Here is a 26,381-nt window from a genome sequence, read left to right as displayed (position 1 = left end):
CAGAAGAACAGCAGAGCTGGAGTGCCGGAAAACAGGAGAGAGAAAAGCAACAAAGTGCATCACCTGTGACACAGGCCGACACTGCGGCTCTCAAGCATTGTTGCTCTCCTATGATACAAAAGGAGAACGTTACGCTGAGAATGAGGAGCAGCTGTGAACTTCAGCAGGGAGTGAAAACGTCCACAGAGAAGTTATTTGATATACGTCCAGTTGGCAGAATGCAAAATTAGTATATTGGCACTAATACCAAGGGAAGTCCAAAACTTTGAGGCACAGACACAGGAAAGGAAAAAAGGTCTCAGAATAAGTGGAGCACAGTGCCAGATAGAGACGGTCATCAGTTTAAATTAAAAACTCTAGTGAATGGTCCTCTTTAAGCTGTCCACACATTTAAGACTAGCGTTGGCCAAACCTGCCGATATCAGCGGACTGTGTCAACAGTCTATTGTGTATGGGTGAAAGAGGGATCCAGCCTGTCTGATTTTTGACCATCAATCTTTTCGTTCTCAGAGAAATTCAGAGAAATCGGCCACCACCAGAGGAGTCTGTATGGAGAAGTCCGGAGAGCCGGTTTGGGCAATCCTTTGGCCAGCATTTATCTACTGTATACGGTGCCCCATCCAATCTACAGCCCTATGATCCTGTGCAAAGAACACAACTATACAAACGAATAGTATATTCTAGTCAGATAGTGTGAAAAGTATACAGCTAGATGAATAGCCTGCAGTATTCCTAAAAGTTATCATGAACCGTGGGGAAAAAACGCTTAACACACATGCTGCAAAGATTAAATAAAACTTCTCATATGAAACATTGATGTGTAATCTTTCCCCATATTATGTATATTAAACAAACATCTAAAATTATAATATTTTTATCATCAACTGCCTGCTTAGGAAATCACTCACAACTACAGTATGGGCAGAATCACACATGCCGTTTAAATCCCAAAAAGCAAAAATGGATTCATAAATGATGGGAAATAAAAAGAGCAAACTGATTCTTCTCCTTCCAGCTTGGAGTCACTTCTGGCTTTGGCTAAAAAAAACTGCACGTGGAATTGAAACAGACGTTTTTCCAGGTTTGTAAATTATTAAAAATCAGTCACTAGAGTTAAAATATAAAATAAAAAAAAGTTGTTGTTTTTTTCTAAGCAAACTTTCATTTATTAAAGAAAAAAAACAAGAAAACAATCATTTATAAAGCCTTAACATATTTAGTCCTAACAAACAACGAGGATATGGTTAAGGGACTAAGCATAGCAGGGACACTGGGACTCGGCAATCATATTATCCTTGAATTTCGGGTTGCAAGAGGGGGAGCACCTGAGAAGACACAGACTTCAAGGCATGACTTTACCAGAGCAGACTCCAAGGGCCTAAAGGCAAAGATTCGTAGAATTCCTGTGCACGAAAAATGAGAAATATTCCATAAAGAAATCCTTAATGCACAAGAACCAACAATTCCTAAAAAGAAGAAAAATGGGAAACCAGGATGGATGACCAAAACATTAAAAAATCACCTGCTTGAAAAGAAAAAAGAAACATACAATAAGTGGAAGATGAGGATTATACCTAGGGAAGAATACATGGCAGTTTGCAGACTCTGCAAGACAAGCATCAAAGGAGCTAAGGCGAAACACAAATTGAGGCTTGCAAAAAAATGCCAAGAGTAAGGTAAAAAGGTTTTGTGGGGAAGTTAAAAGCAAAGAACAGTTAATTAGACCATTGGGGGATTGTAGAATCAAAAGGTGAAACAGTCAACAAGGTGGAACAGCAGGTGGAGCTACTAAATTCGTATTTTGTATCTGTCTTCTCCCAAAAAAAAACGAATGCAAGCATCAACAATAATCATGATAGAAGTGATGGTCAGGAGGAGACCAAGTTGTCAATAAGCAAAGAATTGATATTAGAACACTTAGCCAAGTTAAAGGAAACCAAGTCCCAGGGTCCAGATGATTTACACCCTAGAGTCCTGACAGAGATAGCTGAGGAATTAATAGTACCGCTTGCCATAATCTTCAATAAGTCATGGGAAACAGGAGAGGTCCGTCCAGATTGGAAAAGGGCAATTGTGGTTCCTATCTACAACAAAGGGAAAAAAAGGAGGATTCAGGGAATCACAGGCCATTAAGCTTGACCTCTATAGCACGAAAAATCTTCAAGCAAATTGTCAACATTTACTTAGGTACCTGGATGGGAAGCCATTAATTAACCAGAGTCATTACGGCTTTATGACCAATAAATCTTCTGAGACCAACCTGATTCTCTTCTACAACAAAGTCACTGAATGGCTGGACCAGGGGAACGCTGTGGCTATAGTATAACTTGACTCCAGTAAGGCATTCGATAAAGTATCACATGACATCCTCATTGAAAAAATGATCAAGTATGGAAACGACAAAAAATCAGTTAGATGGATTCACAACTGGCTTAATGATTGGTCACAACGAGTAATACTAAATGGCTACACATCAAACTGGAAGAAAGTCAAAAGCGGTGTGATTGGTTGCAGTTAGACGCGCCCCCATCCTGAGTGGAAGTGTCAGCTGACTGTAACCAATCACAGGCGGCAGAACAGTCGGTGGGCAGGGACAGCAGTGCAAGTGTCTGCGGGTCAGTATGGTGAACGTGCATGTGTTTCAGAAACACATGCACGTTCTTGTCAGAAGTGTGCACGGCTGTCCCGGTGATGCGATGTCAGACTCTTGCGAGTCTGCATGACAGCACCCGGCACAGCCTGCCGCTCTCTGAACATGAGCGTGCATGTACCTAGAAACACATGCACGCTCCTGTCAGAAGGGTGCGCGGCTGTGCTGATGTCAGATTCACGGGAGTCCCTTGCAAGTGTGACTCTGGCCTACAAGAAACCGAGAGCGGCTTTTTTTTATTATTTAAATAAATAATTTAAAAAAAAAAAAAAACACAAAAAAACCTACGTGCAATTTTGATACCCAGCCAAGCTAAAGCCAGCTGGGGGCTGGTACCTCAGCCTGCAGCCGCGCGGATCCGGACTTTTACAGTCCGGATCTGCTCAGCCCTAATCAAGACAAGCATTGAATCCAGATCAAGAGTGGTAATTATTCCTCTATTCTCTGTCCTGGTCAGACCCCACCTGGAATACTGTGTACAGCTCTGGGCACTCTAATTTAAGAAAGACATCAATTTATTGGAGCAAGTGCAGAGAAGAGCAACCAAGATGGTAGAAGGTCTGCAAACCATGTCCTATGAAGACTGGCTACAATAATTAAGAATGTATAGTTTGCAAAAGAGAAGGCTGAGAGGAGACTTAATAGAGGTCTACAAATATCTGAAGGGAAGATGCATAAGGTGCAGTCTATTTTGGATCTGAGGTCCGGGACAGTGCCCCTTGCCCTGCTACCCAGGGACAGCGCCCCTAGCCCCGCTACCCAGGGACAGCTGTCTTATCACCCTACTACAGAGGGACAGCTCTCTTATAGCCCTAATACACAGGGACAGCTTTGTATAGCCCTTCTACCCGGGTACAGCAGTTGTGCAGCCCTACAACCCAGGGTTAGTTCTCATATAACCATTCTACCCAGGGACAGTTCTCGTATAGCCCTTCTACCCAGGGACAGGTAGCTCTCATTCAGCCCTACTACCTTGGGACAGCTCTCTTATAGCACCTGGCTAGTTTCTGCATTGCAGTCCATGCTCGTACTGTGTTGCATGGAGATCTATCTGCATGAACCCTTACAATTAGACGTAACCCTGGAAGGCAACTGCAATGCTGATATGGCCCTTAGTTAAAATGAGATTGACACCCCTGTTTTAGATTAACGTTGGACAAACCTTATAGTCTAATGTACATGGAGACCTGTTGACTCTTGGGAAACCAAAGATAGAGGAAAAAAATAATCTTCCCTGCTGAATTACAATAACAGAGCCCTTCGTTCTGTCGGACGCAAGTCGCTGTCAAATGCATCATAGAGAACACCACAAAAGTGCTTAACTGTGCATTCCTGTGTATGGTGTAGTCAGAAGAGAGTGATTGTCAGCATAGACTCCAACTACCTAGATAGATTCAAGATATACAGACTAAATATTCTATTCTTAACAATAATCGTTGGGAGTTGTCTTCTGCTGCTAACACAATGAATAATTATAGGGAATCTTACTTGTGATACGCTCAGACAACACACTCATTTCTTCTGTGCTCATACGGCCGCCAAGAAGAACATCACATCCTTCAGCAGCTAAGCGATTGGCCATAACTGGAGCGTTCCCACCTAGTGCCGACCTCATCTCTGAAAGCTTTTTTGATGCATCTACAAGTTTCACGAATAAGGTGTCGTTGGAAACGTATCGTCTGTTCAGAGCAAGAGATAAAAAAACAAAAAACACAGAATTCTGGTTTTAAAAATGAGTTTTCTCATGAACAGAGTCCTATATTGGGATCTTCCTGTTTGGAAAACTGCATATGATTATTACACAGCTGAGCATTTATTGAAATGGCCAGAATTAAACACTAAATTCTCCTGACAGCAGTCAGCTGCAGCTTTGCAGGGCAACGCCAGTTGATAGCCAGCAATGCCTGACGTCACAGTGCAATACAGGTGCACGACCATTCATGTGTTAGAAAACTTAATGGGAACCTGTTAGGTCAATTGAGAAACCCAAACCTGTTATCCAGGACAGTAACTGGTTGATAATTATGTCATTCTATATTCTGGCCGATGCAACAGAATATTGAATAAGTGTTTTGAAAATGGTGCGCACTATATTCTACTGACCTGCCAGAAGTCATAGGGGTTCAGGTAGGTCTCTCAAGTGTCGTGCAGGTTGTGCTCCTCCTGGCTTCATTGACGTCCCAACAATTGGTTGCATCATCACAAGCCGCCACAAGCAGCAATATCCACAGCATATGTAGTGTGCAAAAGAATAAATAAATGTGGAGGCCAGTACATCTGGATACACTGTACATGCACCGCATGTTCCTGGTGATGGGTTGTGATGATGGACCCATTCCGTCTGTCGTCAATTGATCCAGCTGGACCACAGGCTGTACAGTTTTATTTCACTTTATTTACATTGTTATTCATAAAATAATGAGAATATATGCTTACTCTGAAGCAGCGCCTGGAGGAAAGAAGTAGGCAAAGCTCTCAGCCAGCTGGGTCTCTGTCTCGATAAAGTTATGGTGGACTGGGTTGTAGCTCGGCTCTATTGACGCCTCCTGCATTAACGCCACTCCATCTACTATGATATCGAGGCATCCTCCAAAACCTGCGCAGAACATAAAATTAGTTTACAAATATTTCTAAAAGGAATAGAAAGTGATTTATTGGGAACAAGTAAACATTTAGGGAATGGCAGACTGCAGACATGTCATTCTGGAAATCATCTGGATAAGTTACCTGTTGTGAATGTACATGAACTATAAACTCATTTTACTGAAGCAAAACAGTATTGTGCAATCTGCATATCTAAATATTGTGGGGCTACAACAGATAAAATGGACTGTGCCGCTATAGAGGAAAGTCTGTGACGAGTCATCCTTTATGCTATTAATTCTACTACTAATTGGCTTGTAAACATGTAAGACTGGATAATTATAGCAGATGAGGCTGAGTACACAGATTCTGCTCAAATGGGTGGAAACAAATGCCTAAAGCAACAAAGCCCTGACTGACTGGATCTTCAAGCAACAGAGAACGAGTTCTGCAGTCACTTGTTTACATAGATCCAACTGGCCTCGTACAACCTCAGCATTTGCATGTATATGCATTTTCATGCCCAGAATGGTTTCTTAGTACAGCTCTACCAGTAGTGATCACAGTGTGGCCCTAGGAACCCCATGCAGCACAAAGACTACTGAACGACCCCATACCCCATAACTGGCTGAATCAGATCAGAGAGCGATGCGATGGGGTTATACCCTAACCATCTGTGTAGATTGGTCTTCTTGACTTCCATGATTAATGCCATCCATTGTTGCAGGACCCGGAAGGTAATTTGCTAACCTCACGGTTATATGTAGGTTTGATAAATCTGCATTCTTCACCTAATATCACTTATGTGGCCGCTAAATGACAACATTAAATAGGTAAATAGAATTAGAGAATCTTAGCTACTTTCCTACAAAAACATACTACAAATACCCAACTGTATTGCGTCTCAGCGCCCAAGTACAGTACCGACCAAAAGTTTGGACACACATCTCTAGAACAACTGTCAAGAGGAGACTTTGTGCAGCAGGCCTTCATGGTAAAATAGCTGCTAGGAAACCGAAACCACTGCTAAGGACAGGCAACAAGCAAAAGAGACTTGTTTGGGCTAAAGAACACAAGGAATGGACATTAGACCAGTGGAAATCCGTGCTTTGGTCTGAGGAGTCCAAATTTGAGATCTTTGGATCCAACCACCGCGCCTTTGTAGAAAAGGTGAACGGATGGACTCTACATGGCTGGTTCCCACCGTGAAGCATGGAGGAGGAGGTGTGATGGTGTGGGGGTGCTTTGCTGGCGACACTGTTGGTGATTTATTCAAAATTGAAGGCATACAGAATCAGCATGCCTACCACAGCATCTTGCAGCGGCGTGCTATTCCATCCGGTTTGCGTTTAGTTGGACCATCATTTATTTTTCAACAGGACAATGACCCCAAACACACCTCCAGGCTGTGTAAGGGATATTTGACTAAGAAGGAGAGTGATGGGGTGCTACGCCAGATGACCTGGCCTCCACAGTCACCAGACCTGAACCCAATCAAGATGGTTTGGGGTGAGCTGGACTGCAGAGTGAAGGCAAAAAGGCCAACAAGTGCTAAGCATCTCTGGGAACTCCTTCAAGACTGTTGGAAAACCATTTCCGGTGACTACCTCTTGAAGCTCATCAAGAGAATTCCAAGAGTGTGCAAAGTAGTAATGAAAGCAAAAGGTGGCTACTTTGAAGAACCTAGAATATAAGACATATTTTCAGTTGTTTCACACTTTAAGTATTTCATTCCACATGTTTTAATTCATAGTTTTGATGCCTTGAATGTGAATCTACAATTTTCAGAGTCCTGAAAATAAAGAAAACTCTTTGAATGAGGTGTGTCCATACTTTTGGTCTGTACTGTACGTTAACAGAGGTGAGCTGCAATTCCAGACACAACCCATAGACAGAGGTGCACATTATTTCGAAAGTAGGCAATTACGATGTTTCTGCTTTTATTTAAAAGGGTTGCTCAATCTCAGACATTTTATAGCATACACACACCAGGTGTCTGGTGGATCAGGGTCCCACAGGCTGCATTACTGAAACTTGGGCTCAGTCACATTTCCATCCATTCATTTGCATGAAAGTTCAGAAAATCTCCAAGCATGTGTACCCACCTCTCCACTGACAGCGAATGGCATTACCTGTGGATATGTCACAAATTTTTGAAATGGGAATAACCCCATTTCTCATGTCAACGCCATATACAGGAACGCTCCTGTTTTCTATGAGACCCGCTGACAGACTCCTCTATCAGCAGCCTAGCTCACATAGAAAAACCGGATCAGTCTTTGGAAATCCGAAGTGACAGCTCCTTCTATTCCCCAACATCATCCGTCAATGGAGAGTTGGGATGCCCCCATACACATTAGACTGTTGGCCGATCCTACAGATATTAGTGAGTTTTGCCGACTTTAGTCTAATATTTACGGGGTCCTTAAAGAGTTTAACTACTTTAGGGAAAGTAGAGCCCGGACTGTAAAATAAAATAAATACCCTTCATGGATCCAAAGACAGCAGTCCGCAGATGCGCCAGTCTCTGTGCTTCGGTTGCTGCTGTAATGTCAGGGTGACAGTACCCATCACCACTGTAGCTAATCCCTGAGCTCAGCGGCTGTGCCGACGTTGGATCATACAGTCTCTTTAGAAAGTACATAATAGTCCCTATAACCTGTAATTATGGAAGTACTAGGACTTCATATGGAAATTAAGTGATACTGAAAAACACACCAAGCTCAATATGTAAGAGCTGATGATATGGTGTACCGATACTCAGTGACAATGAACTATCGGTCCCTATACAATAAGGTTTTCTGATTTTCAAGCTCTGTGACTGCACTGTAAGTCATATACCGTAATAATGGCGACTGCGTGAAACCACATGAGATCCTACCGTGCCTTGAGAAAAGCTGCAGGTGTGAGTTTCTGTTGTCACTTGATAAGACCCATGGGAAGGACCAGGCAGGCAGTGTTATCTAGATACTATTGTGTAAGCATTTGGAGGCGCAGAGTTCCTAAAGGTGCCATATAGTCAGCCTAACTTCACTAGTGATCAACTAATGTGTAAGGTGGTATCACAAGAAAGAGGTGTCACTTCAATGATATAATGGGGCATTAAGCAGCAATGAAGCTATGAAACATCTAGCATCCTGACATACATAGCAACATAAACAATAAAGAGGCGCAGCTCTTGGTCCTTCACACAACATGCCATAACAAAACAAACAAAAAAAAATGGAAAACCAATCTAAACAGTTGGTGAAGTATAAATGTTTAAAGAACAGGAGAAAAAGAAATAATTTAACATTGGAACGTTCCTCTACAGGAATGTTTGTCTTGAGGAATTCCTCCTCCCACCGCCGGGGTCCAGATATTTGGACATTTGAACTCTCCCTTGTTATGTTGGTCATTTGATTTACGACATTGGTATGCAGGCTTCTGTGCACAGGAGCAGCAAAGCTCAGTCATAAGGGAATTGCTCAAGTCATTTATAAGATCAAGTGTTCCTATGATGTGTCCATGTCTATCCTAATTGTCTCTCCAGTAAAGGAGACAAACTCTAGCACAGCGCTAGCTAGCTACCTATTGGAAGTAGCGATCCTAAAAGTCACAAGTGGATTTTTAACAATCCTTTGCAATATGACTCAGGATATATAAGCCAGATCAGAATCCCAGTTTGCAGACACGGTGTTTCAGGGTGCTTGCCCCTCGTCAGTGTAAAGTATGGGGGTGTCTGATCTGGCTCATGAGAAAGCTATGTGGGGACCACGGGGGAACACTATTCTCCTTAAGGAGACTTTGCAAGCCAGTCTGGCTGCCAAGTAAGGGGACTTATAGCTGCCATGCCCCTCTAAGAAATATTCAAATTGTCTCTCCAGTAAAGGAGACAAACTCTAGCACAGCGCCACCTATTGGAAGTAGCGATCCTAAAAGTCACAAGTGGATTTTTAACAATCCTTTGCAATATGACTCGTGGTCCCCACATAGCTTTCTCATGAGCCAGATCAGACATTCTGATCTGGCTTATATATCCTGAGTCATATTGCAAAGGATTGTTAAAAATTCACATTTGACTTTTAGGATCGCTACTTCCAATAGGTGGCGCTGTGCTAGAGTTTGTCTCCTTTACTGGAGAGACAATTTGAATATTTCTTAGAGGGGCGTGGCAGCTATAAGTCCCCTTACTTGGCAGCCGGTCATGTCTATCCTGACATTTTTGTGAATGTCCCTAAAGAAATGCCAAATGGAGCAGATGGGTCAGGGGAAGGGGGGGGGGGGGAATGTCTCATCCACAAAGCTGTGAGGCCTTCTAGATTGGCTATACGTTTTTGCAAGTGAAACAGCTATTCCCCTGCAAAACAAAGCAATTGTTTAACGAGCGGCCATATCACAGCCATGACCGGTCGTACTTTTCTATAAATTGGGTTACAGCTTGATGGCGACGTATCGTACAAGCAAGGTCGTGTTACAGCACAGGGCAATACGGTTTATAACCCAAAGTTTGCGGTGGCAAATGTTACTTTTCTGTAATTTTGTAATTAAAAAAAAAAAACCCTTTGTGAACAGTTTAAGAAGATTTTTTTTTTGTGGCACAGCCAAGCAGTAAGCTTTTTCCATTGTGTGCACTTCCGGGCCCATCACAGTCATGTTAAAGGGGTTATCTGAGTTATTTTACTTATTTTAGTAAAGAAAGAGAGCGGGGTGGGGGGGCAGAGAAGAGAGTGCATGGGTGAAAGACAGGGGAGTGCTAGGGGGGGCAGAGGGAGAGAAGATAGTGCATGAGGGTGGATTATATATAATATATTGTATAACTCTAGGTGTATGTGTGTGTGAGTATATGTGTATATATCCTATAGACTTACATTAGGGGCTATATATATAATGACAGGGAATGTGTGTGCAGAGGGCGGGGCTGGACAGTGAGGTCGGGCGGTGTCAGCTATGACTGTGAAATTCGGCAGTCAAACAGGTCATGTTTGGTTGTGCTTCATGTAAGCAAAGTGCTGCAGAGAATAAAGTGAAAAATTAAGAGGAACAAAAGTTAGAAAACAAAAAAAAAAATAAATGTAGGGGTGTTTTATATGACAATACAGCACAGATAAACTCCCCAAAAAATGTTAAGCTAATGTCGGACAACTCCTTTAAGTATTAGCATGGCTATAATTGGCCCGCACACTACTGTAAAGAAAAAAAAAAATTACATGAGCTGCATTTTTTTGATAACCAGCATGGGTAAAGTGGATCGCTTGGAGCTGGCATTATCAGACTGGGAAGAGCCTAAAAATACTAGCCCGCAGCTGCCCCAGAAGTAACGCATCCATTAGATGCGCAAGGTCAGGCGCTTTACCTGTCTCATCCCAATTGCCCTTGTGAGGTTGCAATCGGGATAATACAGTATATGTGGTTTATATCAGCTATGATATATGGATCGCCTCTATTTGTGATAACCTGCCACGGTAGAGCAGATCACTGGGGGTTGCAGCCAATATCCATCTGTTTTACCCACGCTGGTTATTAAAAATAGGGTGAGAGCCAAGCCATTTGTTTAAATTATTTATTTTTACACTACCATACAGCAAACTGTTCTGTAACCAATCACAGACGCTGACACAGAGGGTGGGGTGGGAGCGTGTAATGCAGTAGGCAACCAATCACAGATGCTGGCACAGAGAGTGGGTTGGGGAAAGCAGTGAAAATCCATGAAGCTTAATGAGCGGGCCCAAAAACCAGTCTGAATGCAGTGTTCTCTTTTGGTAACACGGGATGTATAATTGTCCTGCTTTTACCTCCATTTTGCTTCCTTTTGCAGCCCGCTATCCCTTTATGACCATTTTACAGCCATTTTTCAGCACATAATTTCGATTCCTCGTCGACTTGTATGGGGTTTGTTGTCCAGGGTCAAGTTCGGTTCCCAAACTGAACTTTTTTTTTCCAAATCTGTGCAGATTCGGTGAAGCTGAACGTCCATGGGTCAGCTCATCTCTAATTACAACGCGTGCATATGTGGAACATGAAGAGTTATACATAAATAGATCAAAACATATCAGATAAGTGTGGTACAGGATACGTAGTAGTGTTGTAAAATTAGATAACCGATATATTAGACCATATATGTTAGAAATATGACTGATTACTAGTACCAATATTAAAAATATATCTCTGGAGGTAAGCTAAGAAAGTGTATATAATACAATAATATTTAAAAAAGATAAAATCAGCAAAAGGACATACTGTAAAATAAAGTACAACACAAAAACCGGGACCCCAGACCTCTGACGCACATTTCGCTTGATAGCTTTTTCAAGAGATACGTACGTCAGAGGTCTGGGGTCCTGGTTCTATGTGTTGTACTTTATTTCACAGTATCTTTTGAAATGTTATGATATTTTATACAGTTTCTTGGCTTACCTCCAGAGATGTATTTTCAATATTAATACTAGTAATCAGTTGTATTTCTAACATATATGGTCTAATATATCTGTTCTCTAATTTTACAACACTGCTTTGTATCCTATAGCCAACATGAAATGTTTTGATCTAATTATTATGTATAACTCATCACGTTCCACATATGCATCGTGGTGTATTTATTCCCCTATTTCTGTTGATTATGTATTTATTTATGGAATTCCCTCCGCATATATTTTGAATATATAACTGAATTATAGATTTATGAAAACGGATCACACACACAGATGTCACACGGACATGAAAAACAGACACACAGATGGCATATGCATAAAAACAGAATGCAAAATTGCCCCGAGTTTCATCTAGAAAACTCGGATGATTCTTATAAACTCGTCTGCAGCCGCCCTCATAGCTAGCACATTGCATGAGGTCCAATCTAACCAACAAGAGGCATTGTTATAACTTAGGGATAGAGTTTCTGTGGAAATTCACATTTGCCTGCAAAACTGGCAGCATAAGGGCTCATTCAGATATCCATGCAAATCAGTCCGAGCACTGACACCCGTGCATAGACGGCCGCAGGTCTCCTGACCCGAGTGTCACAGCCATGTATACATCTATGAGAAGATCCGCGGTCCGGCCATGCTCAAACCGGTTTGCAGGAATGTCTAAATGTGCCTTAAAACGGAATTCACACAACCATGTGACAAGTCTTTGTGATGCTTGATTTTTTTAATAGGGAGCATTGAGAAAAATTGATCTATTTGGAAATCTGTTAAAAGTATAGATCCAAGAATGAAACCCATGAGTCCCAGAGCAGGTCCTATTTTGTTCCGATTTTGAGAATCAAAGCAGGATAATCAAGGAGTGTATGTGCTGTCCAATAATCCAAAAAATAATCAGACAGCACACGGACATGTCAGGATATGTGAGTGCCGAAAACGCTGCAAGATAGCGCACAATGTGACTTCATCTGCATCATTATATTCAATGGCCTTGTCGGTACATGCGCCTGAATCCCATCTTGCGTGGGTTTGAAACGGAATCATTCAACGTGGTCGAACTAAAGCCCGTTTTACATATCTAAAATTTTTGGTCAGCGTCCATGTTATCTAGACTGAGTGCGGATCTTCTAAGGCTGATGAGTATAGGTCAGCAGACATGCAACTGGTTACAAACAAAAAAAAAAAAAAAAAAAATCGCAGTGTGTTCACAGCCTAAGAATCACAGACATGTGAATACAGTCTTAGACTACATGGAGACTGATCGCACAACATAAAGATCGCTTGGCAATATTGCACCCCAGAATTGTCCAACGGGCACGCGCCATAACATAAGTGCTGGCAGTTTGAATGAAGACCCCAGATGACTCCACGACAATGTAAGGCTGCTTTCACACTACGTCTTTTTAACATGCGTCCTGAACGTTTTTTTAATGCAGAAACGGATCCAGTGCAAATGCGTTTTCATTTCAATGCATTTGCAATGGACTCGCGTTAACATGCGTTCACCTGCGTTTGCGTGCGTTATAGTGAGGATCCAGCAACTTGCAGTTTTTTAACATCTTTCAAAAACGCTACTTGTAGCGTTTTTGAGCTGCGTACAACTTCTGCAAATTGCTGGATCCTGACTAAACAGCACGCAAACGCATGTGAACGCTGGCGTGCTGATAGGCAGGATCCTGCTTGCTCTACTGAGCATGCCCAGAAACCAGCCTCTCTCCTACCTCTGTCTCACTCCCCCTCTCGCCTCCATCCCTCTCTGTCTCTTTCCCCCTCTCTCTCCTCCCTCTCTCTCTCTGTCTCTCCCACCTGAGAGCTGCGGATACTCGTAACCAAGGTAAATATCGGGTAACCACTTATCTTAGTTACCCGATGTTTATGTTGGTAACGTGTGCAGGGAGCCCGGCTCCTAGCAGCTGCAGACGCTTGTAACCAAAGTAAATATCGGGTATCCAAGCAAGTATACCCGATGTTTACCTTGGTTACGAGCCTCGCAGCTGTCAGATGCCGACTCCCAGTCTGGCACGTTTAGTTCCCCTCACTCCCGATCACATGACTCCAATGCCCGCCCCTAAACATCCAGTGACAGGATCCTGCAAAGTAACACATGCGTTTGCATGCATTTTTTGCTGTAAAAGCAGGATCCGCTTTTGCAGCAAAAAAACGTTCAGGACGCATGTTAAAAAGACGTAGTGTGAAAGCAGCCTAAGGCTGCTTTCACACTTCTGTTGCTTTGCATCCGTCACAATCAGTTGTGTGACGGATGCAATGGATGCGTTACAGATAGTGCCACAACTGATGTGACTGATGCTGCAAAAAAAGGTCAGTTTTTGTTTTTTTACTGTTTTACCGGCGGCCGCCTTTTCTGAACGATCAGCCGATCGTTCCTGCCGCTGGAACTGAATTTACAGTAGATCATGGTTTTTTACTGAACGCATGCTCACAGTAAAAAACCGATCCGCCGCACACAAAAAACACGTTGCTTCCGCTTGACGGTCACTCAGTAAACGACTGATCCGTCACGCGGCGGATGCAACGCAGGACCATCAGTCACAAAACGTCGCTAATAGAAGTCTATGAGGAAAAAAAGGATTTCTGCAAAATATTTTGCAGGATACCGTAATTCCTCAAGGCGACGGATTGTGACTTATGCAAAACAACGGAAGTGTGAAAGCAGCCTAAGCTTCTGACTGCTCTGATTTAGTTGGTCGTCTACAGCCAGTCTTGACTTACCTTAGGCCAGGTTCAGACAAGAGTATTATATGGATGTTATATGGACAAAAACCCGGAATAAACATCGGTCTCTGGAAATGAACGCACAGCATACTTACAACACTGCCCTCCATACATACGCCCCCGTCTGAACTCTGCCTCAGACATCATGTTTTGTGGCCAAAGTTGCCGAGCAGCTCGAGCCTAAAGCGGGCTTTACACGCTACGACATCGCTAGCAATTGCTAGCGATAGAGCGTGTAAGCACCCGCCCCCGTGGATGCGATATCGTGTGATCGCTGCCGCAGCGAACACTATCGCTACGGCAGCATCACACGCACTTACCTGGTCGGCGGCGTCGCTGTGACTGCCGAACAATCCCTCCTTCAAGGGGGAAGGACGTTCGGCGTCACAGCGACGTCACCGCGACGTCACTAAGCGGCCGGCCAATCAAAGCGGAGGGGCGGAGATGAGCGGGACGTAACATCCCGCCCACCTCCTTCCTTCCTCATTGCAGCCGGTGGCAGGTAAGGAGACGTTCCTCGCTCCTGCGGTGTCACACATAGCGATGAATGCTGCCGCAGGAACGAGGAACAACATCGATAATCAACCATTAACAATTTTTGGTTTTGGGACGACCTCTCCATGGTGAACGATTTTGACCAATTTTGAGGTCGCTTAAGGTCGCTGGTCAGTGTCACACGCTGCGATATCGTTAATGACGCCGGATGTGCGTCACTAACAACGTGACCCGACGATAAAACATTAACGATATCGTAGCGTGTAAAGCCCCCTTAAAACTGGCTTTAACCAACTTATATCTGAAAAAAGCCCATGTCAGGCAACGGCTACTCATTTCTCTGTGATTTTGATCTGCGTTCATCATCACCTTCCACAAACAAAGCCTAACCGGCATATTGGAGAACTACATAAATAGCAATTGTCCATCTGCGTCCCATTCACAGACCAGAAACGTCACATTTACCGCAGTAAACAGAAGAATTCGTCATTCGCCTTTGTACCACAATCTGATGGTGATACACAATTTGTAAGAGCCCCAGTACTGCCCACTGCTGTCATATATGTCCCCAACAATATACACCCTATATATGACCCCAACAATAAACACCCTATATATGTCCCCAACAATATACACCCTATATATGTCCCCAACAATATACACCCTATATATGTCCCCAACAATATATACCCTATATATCCCCAACAATGTACACTAATATATATATATATATATATATATATCCCCCCAAGCAATGTATACCCTATATATATCCCCCCAAGCAATGTATACCCTATATATATCCCCCCAAGCAATGTATACCCTATATATATCCCCCCAAGCAATGTATACCCTATATATATCCCCCCAAGCAATGTATACCCTATATATATCCCCCCAAGCAATGTATACCCTATATATATCCCCCCAGCAATGTATACCATATATATATCCCCCCAGCAATGTATACCATATATATATATATCCCCCCAGCAATGTATACCATATATATATATCCCCCCAAGCAATGTATACCCTATATATATCCCCCCAAGCAATGTATACCCTATATATATCCCCCCAAGCAATGTATACCCTATATATATCCCCCCAGCAATGTATACCATATATATATATCCCCCCAGCAATGTATACCATATATATATATATCCCCCCAGCAATGTATACCATATATATATATCCCCCCAGCAATGTATACCATATATATATATCCCCCCAGCAATGTATACCCTATATATATATCCCCCCAGCAATGTATACCCTATATATATATCCCCCCAGCAATGTATACCCTATATATATATCCCCCCAAGCAATGTATACCCTATATATATATCCCCCCAGCAATGTATACCATATATATATATCCCCCCAGCAATGTATACCATATATATATATCCCCCCAGCAATGTATACCATATATATATATCCCCCCAGCAATGTATACCATATATATATATCCCCCCAGCAATGTATACCATATATATATATCCCCCCAGCAATGTATACCATATATATATATCCCCCCAGCAATGTATACCATATATATATATATCCCCCCAGCAATGTATACCATATATATATATCCCCCCAGCAATGTATACCATATATATATATCCCCCCAGCAATGTATACCATATATATATATATCCCCCCAGCAATGTATACCATATATATATATATCCCCCCAGCAATGTATACCATATATATATATCCCCCCAGCAATGTATACCATATATATATATCCCCCCAGCAATGTATACCATATATATATATCCCCCCAGCAATGTATACCATATATATATATCCCCCCAGCAATGTATACCATATATATATATCCCCCCAGCAATGTATACCATATATATATATCCCCCCAGCAATGTATACCATATATATATATCCCCCCAGCAATGTATACCATATATATATATCCCCCCAGCAATGTATACCATATATATATATCCCCCCAGCAATGTATACCATATATATATATCCCCCCAGCAATGTATACCATATATATATATCCCCCCAGCAATGTATACCATATATATATATCCCCCCAGCAATGTATACCATATATATATATCCCCCCAGCAATGTATACCATATATATATATCCCCCCAGCAATGTATACCATATATATATATCCCCCCAGCAATGTATACCATATATATATATCCCCCCAGCAATGTATACCATATATATATATCCCCCCAGCAATGTATACCATATATATATATCCCCCCAGCAATGTATACCATATATATATATCCCCCCAGCAATGTATACCATATATATATATCCCCCCAGCAATGTATACCATATATATATATCCCCCCAGCAATGTATACCATATATATATATCCCCCCAGCAATGTATACCATATATATATATCCCCCCAGCAATGTATACCATATATATATATCCCCCCAGCAATGTATACCATATATATATATCCCCCCAGCAATGTATACCATATATATATATCCCCCCAGCAATGTATACCATATATATATATCCCCCCAGCAATGTATACCATATATATATATCCCCCCAGCAATGTATACCATATATATATATCCCCCCAGCAATGTATACCATATATATATATCCCCCCAGCAATGTATACCATATATATATATCCCCCCAGCAATGTATACCATATATATATATCCCCCCAGCAATGTATACCATATATATATATCCCCCCAGCAATGTATACCATATATATATATCCCCCCAGCAATGTATACCATATATATATATCCCCCCAGCAATGTATACCATATATATATATCCCCCCAGCAATGTATACCATATATATATATCCCCCCAGCAATGTATACCATATATATATATCCCCCCAGCAATGTATACCATATATATATATCCCCCCAGCAATGTATACCATATATATATATCCCCCCAGCAATGTATACCATATATATATATCCCCCCAGCAATGTATACCATATATATATATCCCCCCAGCAATGTATACCATATATATATATCCCCCCAGCAATGTATACCATATATATATATCCCCCCAGCAATGTATACCATATATATATATCCCCCCAGCAATGTATACCATATATATATATCCCCCCAGCAATGTATACCATATATATATATCCCCCCAGCAATGTATACCATATATATATATCCCCCCAGCAATGTATACCATATATATATATCCCCCCAGCAATGTATACCATATATATATATCCCCCCAGCAATGTATACCATATATATATATCCCCCCAGCAATGTATACCATATATATATATCCCCCCAGCAATGTATACCATATATATATATCCCCCCAGCAATGTATACCATATATATATATATCCCCCCAGCAATGTATACCATATATATATATCCCCCCAGCAATGTATACCATATATATATATCCCCCCAGCAATGTATACCATATATATATATATCCCCCCAGCAATGTATACCATATATATATATCCCCCCAGCAATGTATACCATATATATATATCCCCCCAGCAATGTATACCATATATATATATCCCCCCAGCAATGTATACCATATATATATATCCCCCCAGCAATGTATACCATATATATATATCCCCCCAGCAATGTATACCATATATATATATCCCCCCCAGCAATGTATACCATATATATATATCCCCCCCAGCAATGTATACCATATATATATATCCCCCCCAGCAATGTATACCATATATATATATCCCCCCCAGCAATGTATACCATATATATATATCCCCCCAGCAATGTATACCATATATATATATCCCCCCAGCAATGTATACCATATATATATATCCCCCCAGCAATGTATACCATATATATATATCCCCCCAGCAATGTATACCATATATATATATCCCCCCAGCAATGTATACCATATATATATATCCCCCCAGCAATGTATACCATATATATATATCCCCCCCAGCAATGTATACCATATATATATATCCCCCCAGCAATGTATACCATATATATATATCCCCCCAGCAATGTATACCATATATATATATCCCCCCAGCAATGTATACCATATATATATCCCCCCAGCAATGTATACCATATATATATCCCCCCAGCAATGTATACCATATATATATCCCCCCAGCAATGTATACCATATATATATCCCCCCAGCAATGTATACCATATATATATCCCCCCAGCAATGTATACCATATATATATCCCCCCAGCAATGTATACCATATATATCCCCCCAGCAATGTATACCATATATATATCCCCCCAGCAATGTATACCATATATATATCCCCCCAGCAATGTATACCATATATATATCCCCCCAGCAATGTATACCATATATATATCCCCCCAGCAATGTATACCATATATATATCCCCCCAGCAATGTATACCATATATATATCCCCCCAGCAATGTATACCATATATATATCCCCCCAGCAATGTATACCATATATATATCCCCCCAGCAATGTATACCATATATATCCCCCCAGCAATGTATACCATATATATATCCCCCCAGCAATGTATACCATATATATATCCCCCCAGCAATGTATACCATATATCCCCCCAGCAATGTATACCATATATATATCCCCCCAGCAATGTATACCATATATATATCCCCCCAGCAATGTATACCATATATATATCCCCCCAGCAATGTATACCATATATATATCCCCCCAGCAATGTATACCATATATATATCCCCCCAGCAATGTATACCATATATATATCCCCCCAGCAATGTATACCATATATATATCCCCCCAGCAATGTATACCATATATATATCCCCCCAGCAATGTATACCATATATATATATATATATATATATATATATATATATATATATATATATACCCCAGCAATGTATACCATATATATGCCCCCAGCAATGCATCCCCTATATATATATGTCCCCAGTAATGTACACCATTATATATATATATATATATATGTGTGTGTGTGTCCCCAGCAATGTATACCCTATATATGTCCCCATCAATAGATATACCTTATATATGTCCCCATCAATAGATATACCTTATATATGTCCCCATCAATAGATATACCTTATATATGTCCCCATCAATAGATATACCTTATATATGTCCCCATCAATAGATATACCTTATATATGTCCCCATCAATAGATATACCTTATATATGTCCCCATCAATAGATATACCTTATATATGTCCCCATCAATAGATATACCTTATATATGTCCCCATCAATATACTGTATATACCCTACACCAATATATACACCATTATACTCACCAATCGCTATACGAGGAGGTCGCTTCACGTCCAAACCAACTTTCTGTTCGGCCCGGAGCAGGGATGTGAGCACCGTGTCCAGCCGGTCATGCAGCACATCCCTCTCCACATGGCGAAACCAGTAAGCAAGCAGCAGGGCAAGCAGTGACAGGAGGGGGACACAGAGGAGCTTGGGGGCAGCCATGAGGGGTCCTCAGAGCTGAGTCAGCACATATACTCCTCCTCGTACTGCTCCTCCTGTCAGTGGTGCACACTACTCTGCTGCACAGCACTAACTTTCAGATGCTGCTGTGTAATTGTAGGTACAGGGAACATGACAGCGCCTCCTGCCGGATACAGCGCGCATTATTCGCACAGAAGCCCCCTATTAGCACGGTGCATCCCTGCAGAGCGGCGCCCAGGCACCTTTCCTCCAGTCACCTCCTCCCCGCCCGGGCCTCTTCCTCTGAGGTAGGAGGGGTCGCCAGGATACACGGAAGCGACACCCGGATACACCCGGCAGGGAGGGGCAGGGCTGAGGAGGCTCGGTGCCGTCCTCCTGCCTCTACAGCATGTGGAGGAGGAGGAGCAGCCTAATGGGAGCAGGAAGACAACGTTAGTCGCCACATTCATCCTTCCTTATACGCAGCTGCTGCAGCACCTCTTGGCGTTTTAGGAATGGAGATAATATGCAGACATGCCGTTGCTCTGCACTTTGCCATTAGAGAGCGTTGCAGTCAAGCACTGCCAAGTGGCTGATATCAGAGAACACTAGAGTGTATTTTCTGATTGTGTTTACAGTCTTGTTTGATGGTCACTACTGTGGTCTATATAGTGTGACTGTCCAGACCAGATGCCTACAAAAGCCGGCAGCCATACATCCCCCCAACTTCATAACGCTCACAATTGTAATACTCTATCCAAAGAAATACATTTTCGCAGATGGCTGGTGGGGGGCTATTCCTTACAATGGGAGTTGGTGACAGACTTGGGCTGAGTTCACACATATTTTATTGGGGTATTACCCTATAACTTATAGGCTATAAGTGAATGTTCCACACTTAAATTGACAACATTTTAACCTCTTCATCCCCGATCCTGTTTTCACGTTCCCGACCAGGCCAATTTTTTTCAATTCTGACCAGTGGCAAAAATGAAAATTTGACCTTTTACCATAAATATGTTACTTTAGCCCCACATTTTACATTTTCACAAGGGTAAAAAAAATTAACCATACATTTATTTTCAATTTCACCTGAGTCCACTGATACCCCATATGTGGTGGAAAACTACCGTTTGAGTGCACGGCAGGGCTCGGAAGGGAAGGAGCGCCATTTGGATTTTGGAACTCTATTTTGGCTCTAATAGATTGCAGGCGCCATGTCATATTTAAACATTTCCTGACATGACAAAACAGCTGAACACCACCCCCCCCTTCCCCCCCCCCAAAAGAAACCCTCCCATTCTGGATATTACACCTCCCAAGGAATTCATCTAGGGGTGCAGTGAGCAATTTTAACCCTCAGGTGATTCACAGAAATGTAGAACATTGGGCTGTGAAAATAAAAAAAATTACAATTTTTCCATTACATTGTTGCCTTAGCCCCAAAGTTTAATTTTCAAAATAGGTAATAGGAGAAAATGGACCATATAATTTGTTACACAATTTCTCCTGAGTTCCCCAATAATGCACATATAGGCAAAAACTACTTATGAGGCACAGTGCAAGGCTCAGAAGGGAAGGAGCGCCATATTGGACTTCAGATTTAGTTGGAATGGATTGTGAATGCTATGTCACATTGGCAGAGACCCCGACATACCAGAAAAGAAGACCCCCTCCATAAGGTCAGTGAGCATATTGACATCACAGGTGTGTCACTGAATGTCATACCACCACAGGTGTGTCACTGAATGTCATACCACCACAGGTGTGTCACTGAATGTCATACCACCACATTTGTCACAACATTTTTTCCTATTGGGCGGTGAAGAAAAAATAATTACATATTTCCCACTAGAATGTTGTTTCCAATTTTCACAAGGGTAATAGGTAAAATGGCCACATAATGTGTTACACTATTCCTCCTGAATGTGGCAATGCCCAACATGTGACTGTACGGTACTTTTTGGCCACACGGTAGGTTTTGAGACGGAACTTTGGAGAACAGATTTCCTACAATAGTTTGCAGTCTCCATTTGTAGAGCTCCTAAGTGCCAGAACAGCAGAAAGACCCTCAAAGGGCCACACTTAAAAACTAAACCACTCTGGAAATTTATATACGGGTATAGTGATGATTTTGTTTCTAGGAAAAAAACATGAAGTCAAACACAGTGAATGTTGCAGAATAAAAAAAGAGCAAATAAGCCCTTGAAGTGCCCAGTACATTGTAGTGCCTGTACATTGTGCCCAGCTCGTGCTTCCGGAGACACACCCCATCAATTGAGTGGGCTCTCCTCACTACAATAATGTCAAACGTGGATGTTAACTGTGGTTTAGACTGGGGTCAGACCAGCGTATAAAATATCAGTCCCATTTTCATCCAAAAAAAAAGGACAATTTGTTTTCTCACTTATCATCTGTGTGCTGTCCGTATGCAATCCGTTTATTCTCAGCAACTATTATTCATTTACAGTACCATTTACAGTATGCTACAGAATGGTAATATATCCGTATATCCGTAAACAACAGATATTGCTAGGATGGTCCGTGTGGCGTCTGTTTTTTTCTTGCACCCACTGAGTTGTATTGGCAAGTCTCGCACAATTTCGGCATACACTCATAGTATGCTGCGACTTTTTTCTCATCCAGAATCTGCCTGAGAAAAAAACTCACCATCTGCTCTCCCTCATTTACTATAATTGGTCCTAGTGCAATGCGATATTTTCTCACATTGCACTCGTCCGATTCATATGCACTCGTCTGATTCATATGCTTGTGTGAGAGCACGAGATGTCGTTGGGGTCACGGAATTCGTGACGCACATCCGGCCTCGTTAGCGATGTCGCTGCATGTAAAGCCCCCTTTAGGCCATGATCACACAATCAGTATGTGGTCAGTATTTTACTTTTGTATTTGTAACGAAAGCCAGGAGTGGGTTTAAAATGCAGAAGTGGTGCATGTGTTTGTACTATACTTCTCGTCTGATTGTCCCACTCCTGATTTTAGCTTACAAATACTGAGGTAAAATACTCACCACATCCTGAATGTGTGATCATGGCCTTAAAGGGAACCAATCACCAGGATTTACGTATATAAGGTAAAGCCAGTGCTATACTGGCGCTATCAGGCTGATTCTCTACATACCGTTAGTGGTCAGCTCGGATGTTTAGGCTTTCAAATGCAAGAAAGTAAACTTTAAAAAATTGTCAGCTTCTTGAGTGACAATTGCAATAGAGCAGATAATCTCTGGGTGGGTATTCATATGGATTCCCGCCCCCTGCCTGTTGTTCCTCCCTCTCTCTGTTCTCTATGCTAATGTTATACTATTCATCTTTTTCGTCAATAAGATGGCGTCAGAGTTGGCGCCTGCGCATGGCGCTTATGTTCAGCGCCATCTATGTGAACATCCTGTTATTCTAGTCTTGCGGCTGAGAGGGCAGCGCATGCGCCCTTGCTTCTTTAGCTCTCGCTGTGACCGCGGGAGCGCGCGTGGTCAAAACAGGAGTGGACAACAGCTGATAGTAGCTATTAGCTGCAGAAGAAGCGGGTGGCCCGGTGTCCTCTTCTGCAGCTAATCGCTAGCCTTTATCTTTTTGTGATGTGTAGACATCCTGTGAACTGACCACCAATCTCAGGAAAGTAGTTTTGAGCATACCAGGTAGTGACTAGCAATGCAAGCTGCATATGACAGGACAATTTTTACTTTGATTAGTCCATGGCAGTCAGATGTAGCTGACTTTATTGTCCACCCCACATTAATGTTATTGTCTCCTTCTTAGGCAGGGCAGGGCGCTGATATACACGTGTATGATACACACATTGCCGGAGGAGGTGAGATCAGCACTTTTCATCTGGCTGCAGCACAATACACGTGGCATTTACTTTGAGATTACATGAATGGAATGTGTAAGCGAGTATCTGCACTTCCCACAGCAACACAGCGAGCCTCTGCCCTATCACACACAGCCCCGGACAAGATTTCTTCACTTTAAATACAGTTTTTCTTTCATATTTTCTTCAGAGTCAGTGTGAAGATTATTGTTCATCATCTACTGTCAGATTAATAACTATTCACTGCATAAATATCTGCAGACAAATAGCAGATCCTTCCCTGGCCTAAAATCTCTGGGCTACCACTTTATGCTATGGCTACGGAGCGTCTCATGTCATGTGCCACTGGGATCACAGTGTCACATTGCGCCATTGCATATAATAATTTATTATTTAGCCACGAACAAAAGGATCGTCAGTCTGAAATCGCATCCATATTTTCCAGAACATCACATCAGGGAAGAGTCGGGAGGTCCTCATACACTGTTGGCTGAACCCATAGTCATCAGCAGGTTCGGCCGATGTTAGTCTAATGTGTATGGCAACCTTTATAAGTATTATACCTTTTGCTCTACGCATATGTTAGCTTTGAATCATCTGATACTGATAAGAAAATCTGTGGAAAGAGAAGCGCAATAGGGTCTTACCCCGGAATATAAGGGGTCTTAAATGAGCAATCCTACTCACCAAAAGGGGTTGTGAAAGTCACAACTCCTATAAATGCATGCAACTCCAGGTCACGGCTGCGGTCCCCAAATGGCAGATAGCAGAGAGCGGTAGAGAAGGGTTTCAACGCCGCGCCAATGACCGACAGATCCTGAAGATTTCAGATTAATGTTGCTTTATTTTATGCACAGGTCAACGCATTTCAAGAGACTCCGCTCTCTTCCTCAGGACAAGCTGGCAAAGAACATCAAATGATGAGGAAGAGAGCTGAGTCTCTTGAAACGCGTTGACCTGTGCATAAAATAAAGCAACATTAATCTGAAATCTTCAGGATCTGTCGGTCATTGGCGCGGCGTTGAAACCCTTCTCTACCGCTCTCAATGATCTGATACTGTCATACTTATATCTAGTCATGAAATGAAGACAGAAATTTGTAACCTTTTTTGTTTTACTTGTCAGAATAGGCATATTTAAAATGGCTGGAATAGGTATAAAATGGCAAACTGAGCTGGTAGTCACCTTTCCCTGCTCCTGTGAATATAGCACACATATCTAATATAGCCAATCAGTGAGCTCAGCAGCTCTGCCAGTGTAGATTGCACAAGTTACTGATGGTGGCACAGACTGACAGCCGGGCTCAGTGCTGAAGCACTGCAGAATGAGCTGGGGCGGTTACAGCCTACGCTTACTGTATACTGAAACTGCCCTTGCGCACGTCTATGACTGTAAGCTGCAGGCTGCTGGGAGGAATAAAGTTCAGTTCCTCGCAGTAGCCGAGTTTTCAGTGCAGCGGCTGGGAGTTTTAGAACGTTATTAACCTGCAGATTAACCTTATGTCTGGGGGTTAATGGCATTTTTTAACAGGTTAACTCTAACTAGAAAGTATTTAAAAAAAATAAAATAATAATAAACTTTGACAAGGACATGACCATTGCATTGAGAATGTTCTTGACTTGGCTAGATATGGTAAATGGTTTTTCTTTAACAAGGAAGTAATTCTGGGATCATCCACATTAGTTGTCTTTTTGCTCCTACTTACCTTCTAAAATTATCTGTCCTTTCCTTCTTTTTTTTTAAAGTACCCTACTTTGGATTTGGCTGCCACTAAAGTTTCTCGTAAGTTTTTTTTTTTTCTCCATCCTAATGTTGGGTAACACATTTTTGCCTGTACATTGGGGTCTATTTCAAATTCAACAGTTGAAATCAACTTGAGACCCCTTATTTCCTTAATTTGTCAGGAATGGATGGGGTAACAAGCTGCTGTAAATTCTAAATTGGAAATGCAAAATTATTGTAAAATCATTTTAATTAAACCGACAATCTACACTTCAAAAATGTTTCCAAGCAATGAAAATTGTGTCCAATTAAGTCTGAATAATCTCAGTGCCCACTAAGTGCTGCTGCATCTTTGTTTTACTACAATGTGCTGATTGTCTTTTGTATGTTAGCATGCACTCATTGTCTGGTGCTCCAATCACTTATGAGGGATGCTGCTGTAGGGACATTTAGGGATAGACATACAGTCACTAATAATTACAGACCAGT

The 26,381-nt window shown here is 41.9% G+C and overlaps 1 protein-coding gene across 1 annotated transcript in view; it reads right to left on the bottom strand.

Moving 5' to 3' along the window:
• LOC142295067 (ADP-dependent glucokinase-like) overlaps positions 1-20,704 on the bottom strand; it is a 33,161-nt gene extending 12,457 nt beyond the window's left edge. The window contains exons 1-3 of the mRNA XM_075338140.1: positions 20,201-20,704; positions 5,087-5,246; positions 4,139-4,329 (exon numbers count right to left, since the gene is read on the bottom strand). Of these exons, the coding sequence (XP_075194255.1) occupies positions 4,139-4,329; positions 5,087-5,246; positions 20,201-20,384 (535 nt within the window). The 5' untranslated portion in view covers positions 20,385-20,704. The remainder of the gene's footprint in view (positions 1-4,138; positions 4,330-5,086; positions 5,247-20,200) is intronic.
• Between the last annotated feature and the right edge of the window lie 5,677 nt (positions 20,705-26,381).

This window comes from Anomaloglossus baeobatrachus, chromosome 3 (genome assembly GCF_048569485.1).
Source record: "Anomaloglossus baeobatrachus isolate aAnoBae1 chromosome 3, aAnoBae1.hap1, whole genome shotgun sequence".
Taxonomy (NCBI): Eukaryota; Metazoa; Chordata; class Amphibia; order Anura; family Aromobatidae; genus Anomaloglossus; species Anomaloglossus baeobatrachus.
The sequence above is the reverse complement of the archived record's forward strand: the minus strand, read 5'-3'. Positions and strand labels throughout refer to the sequence as shown.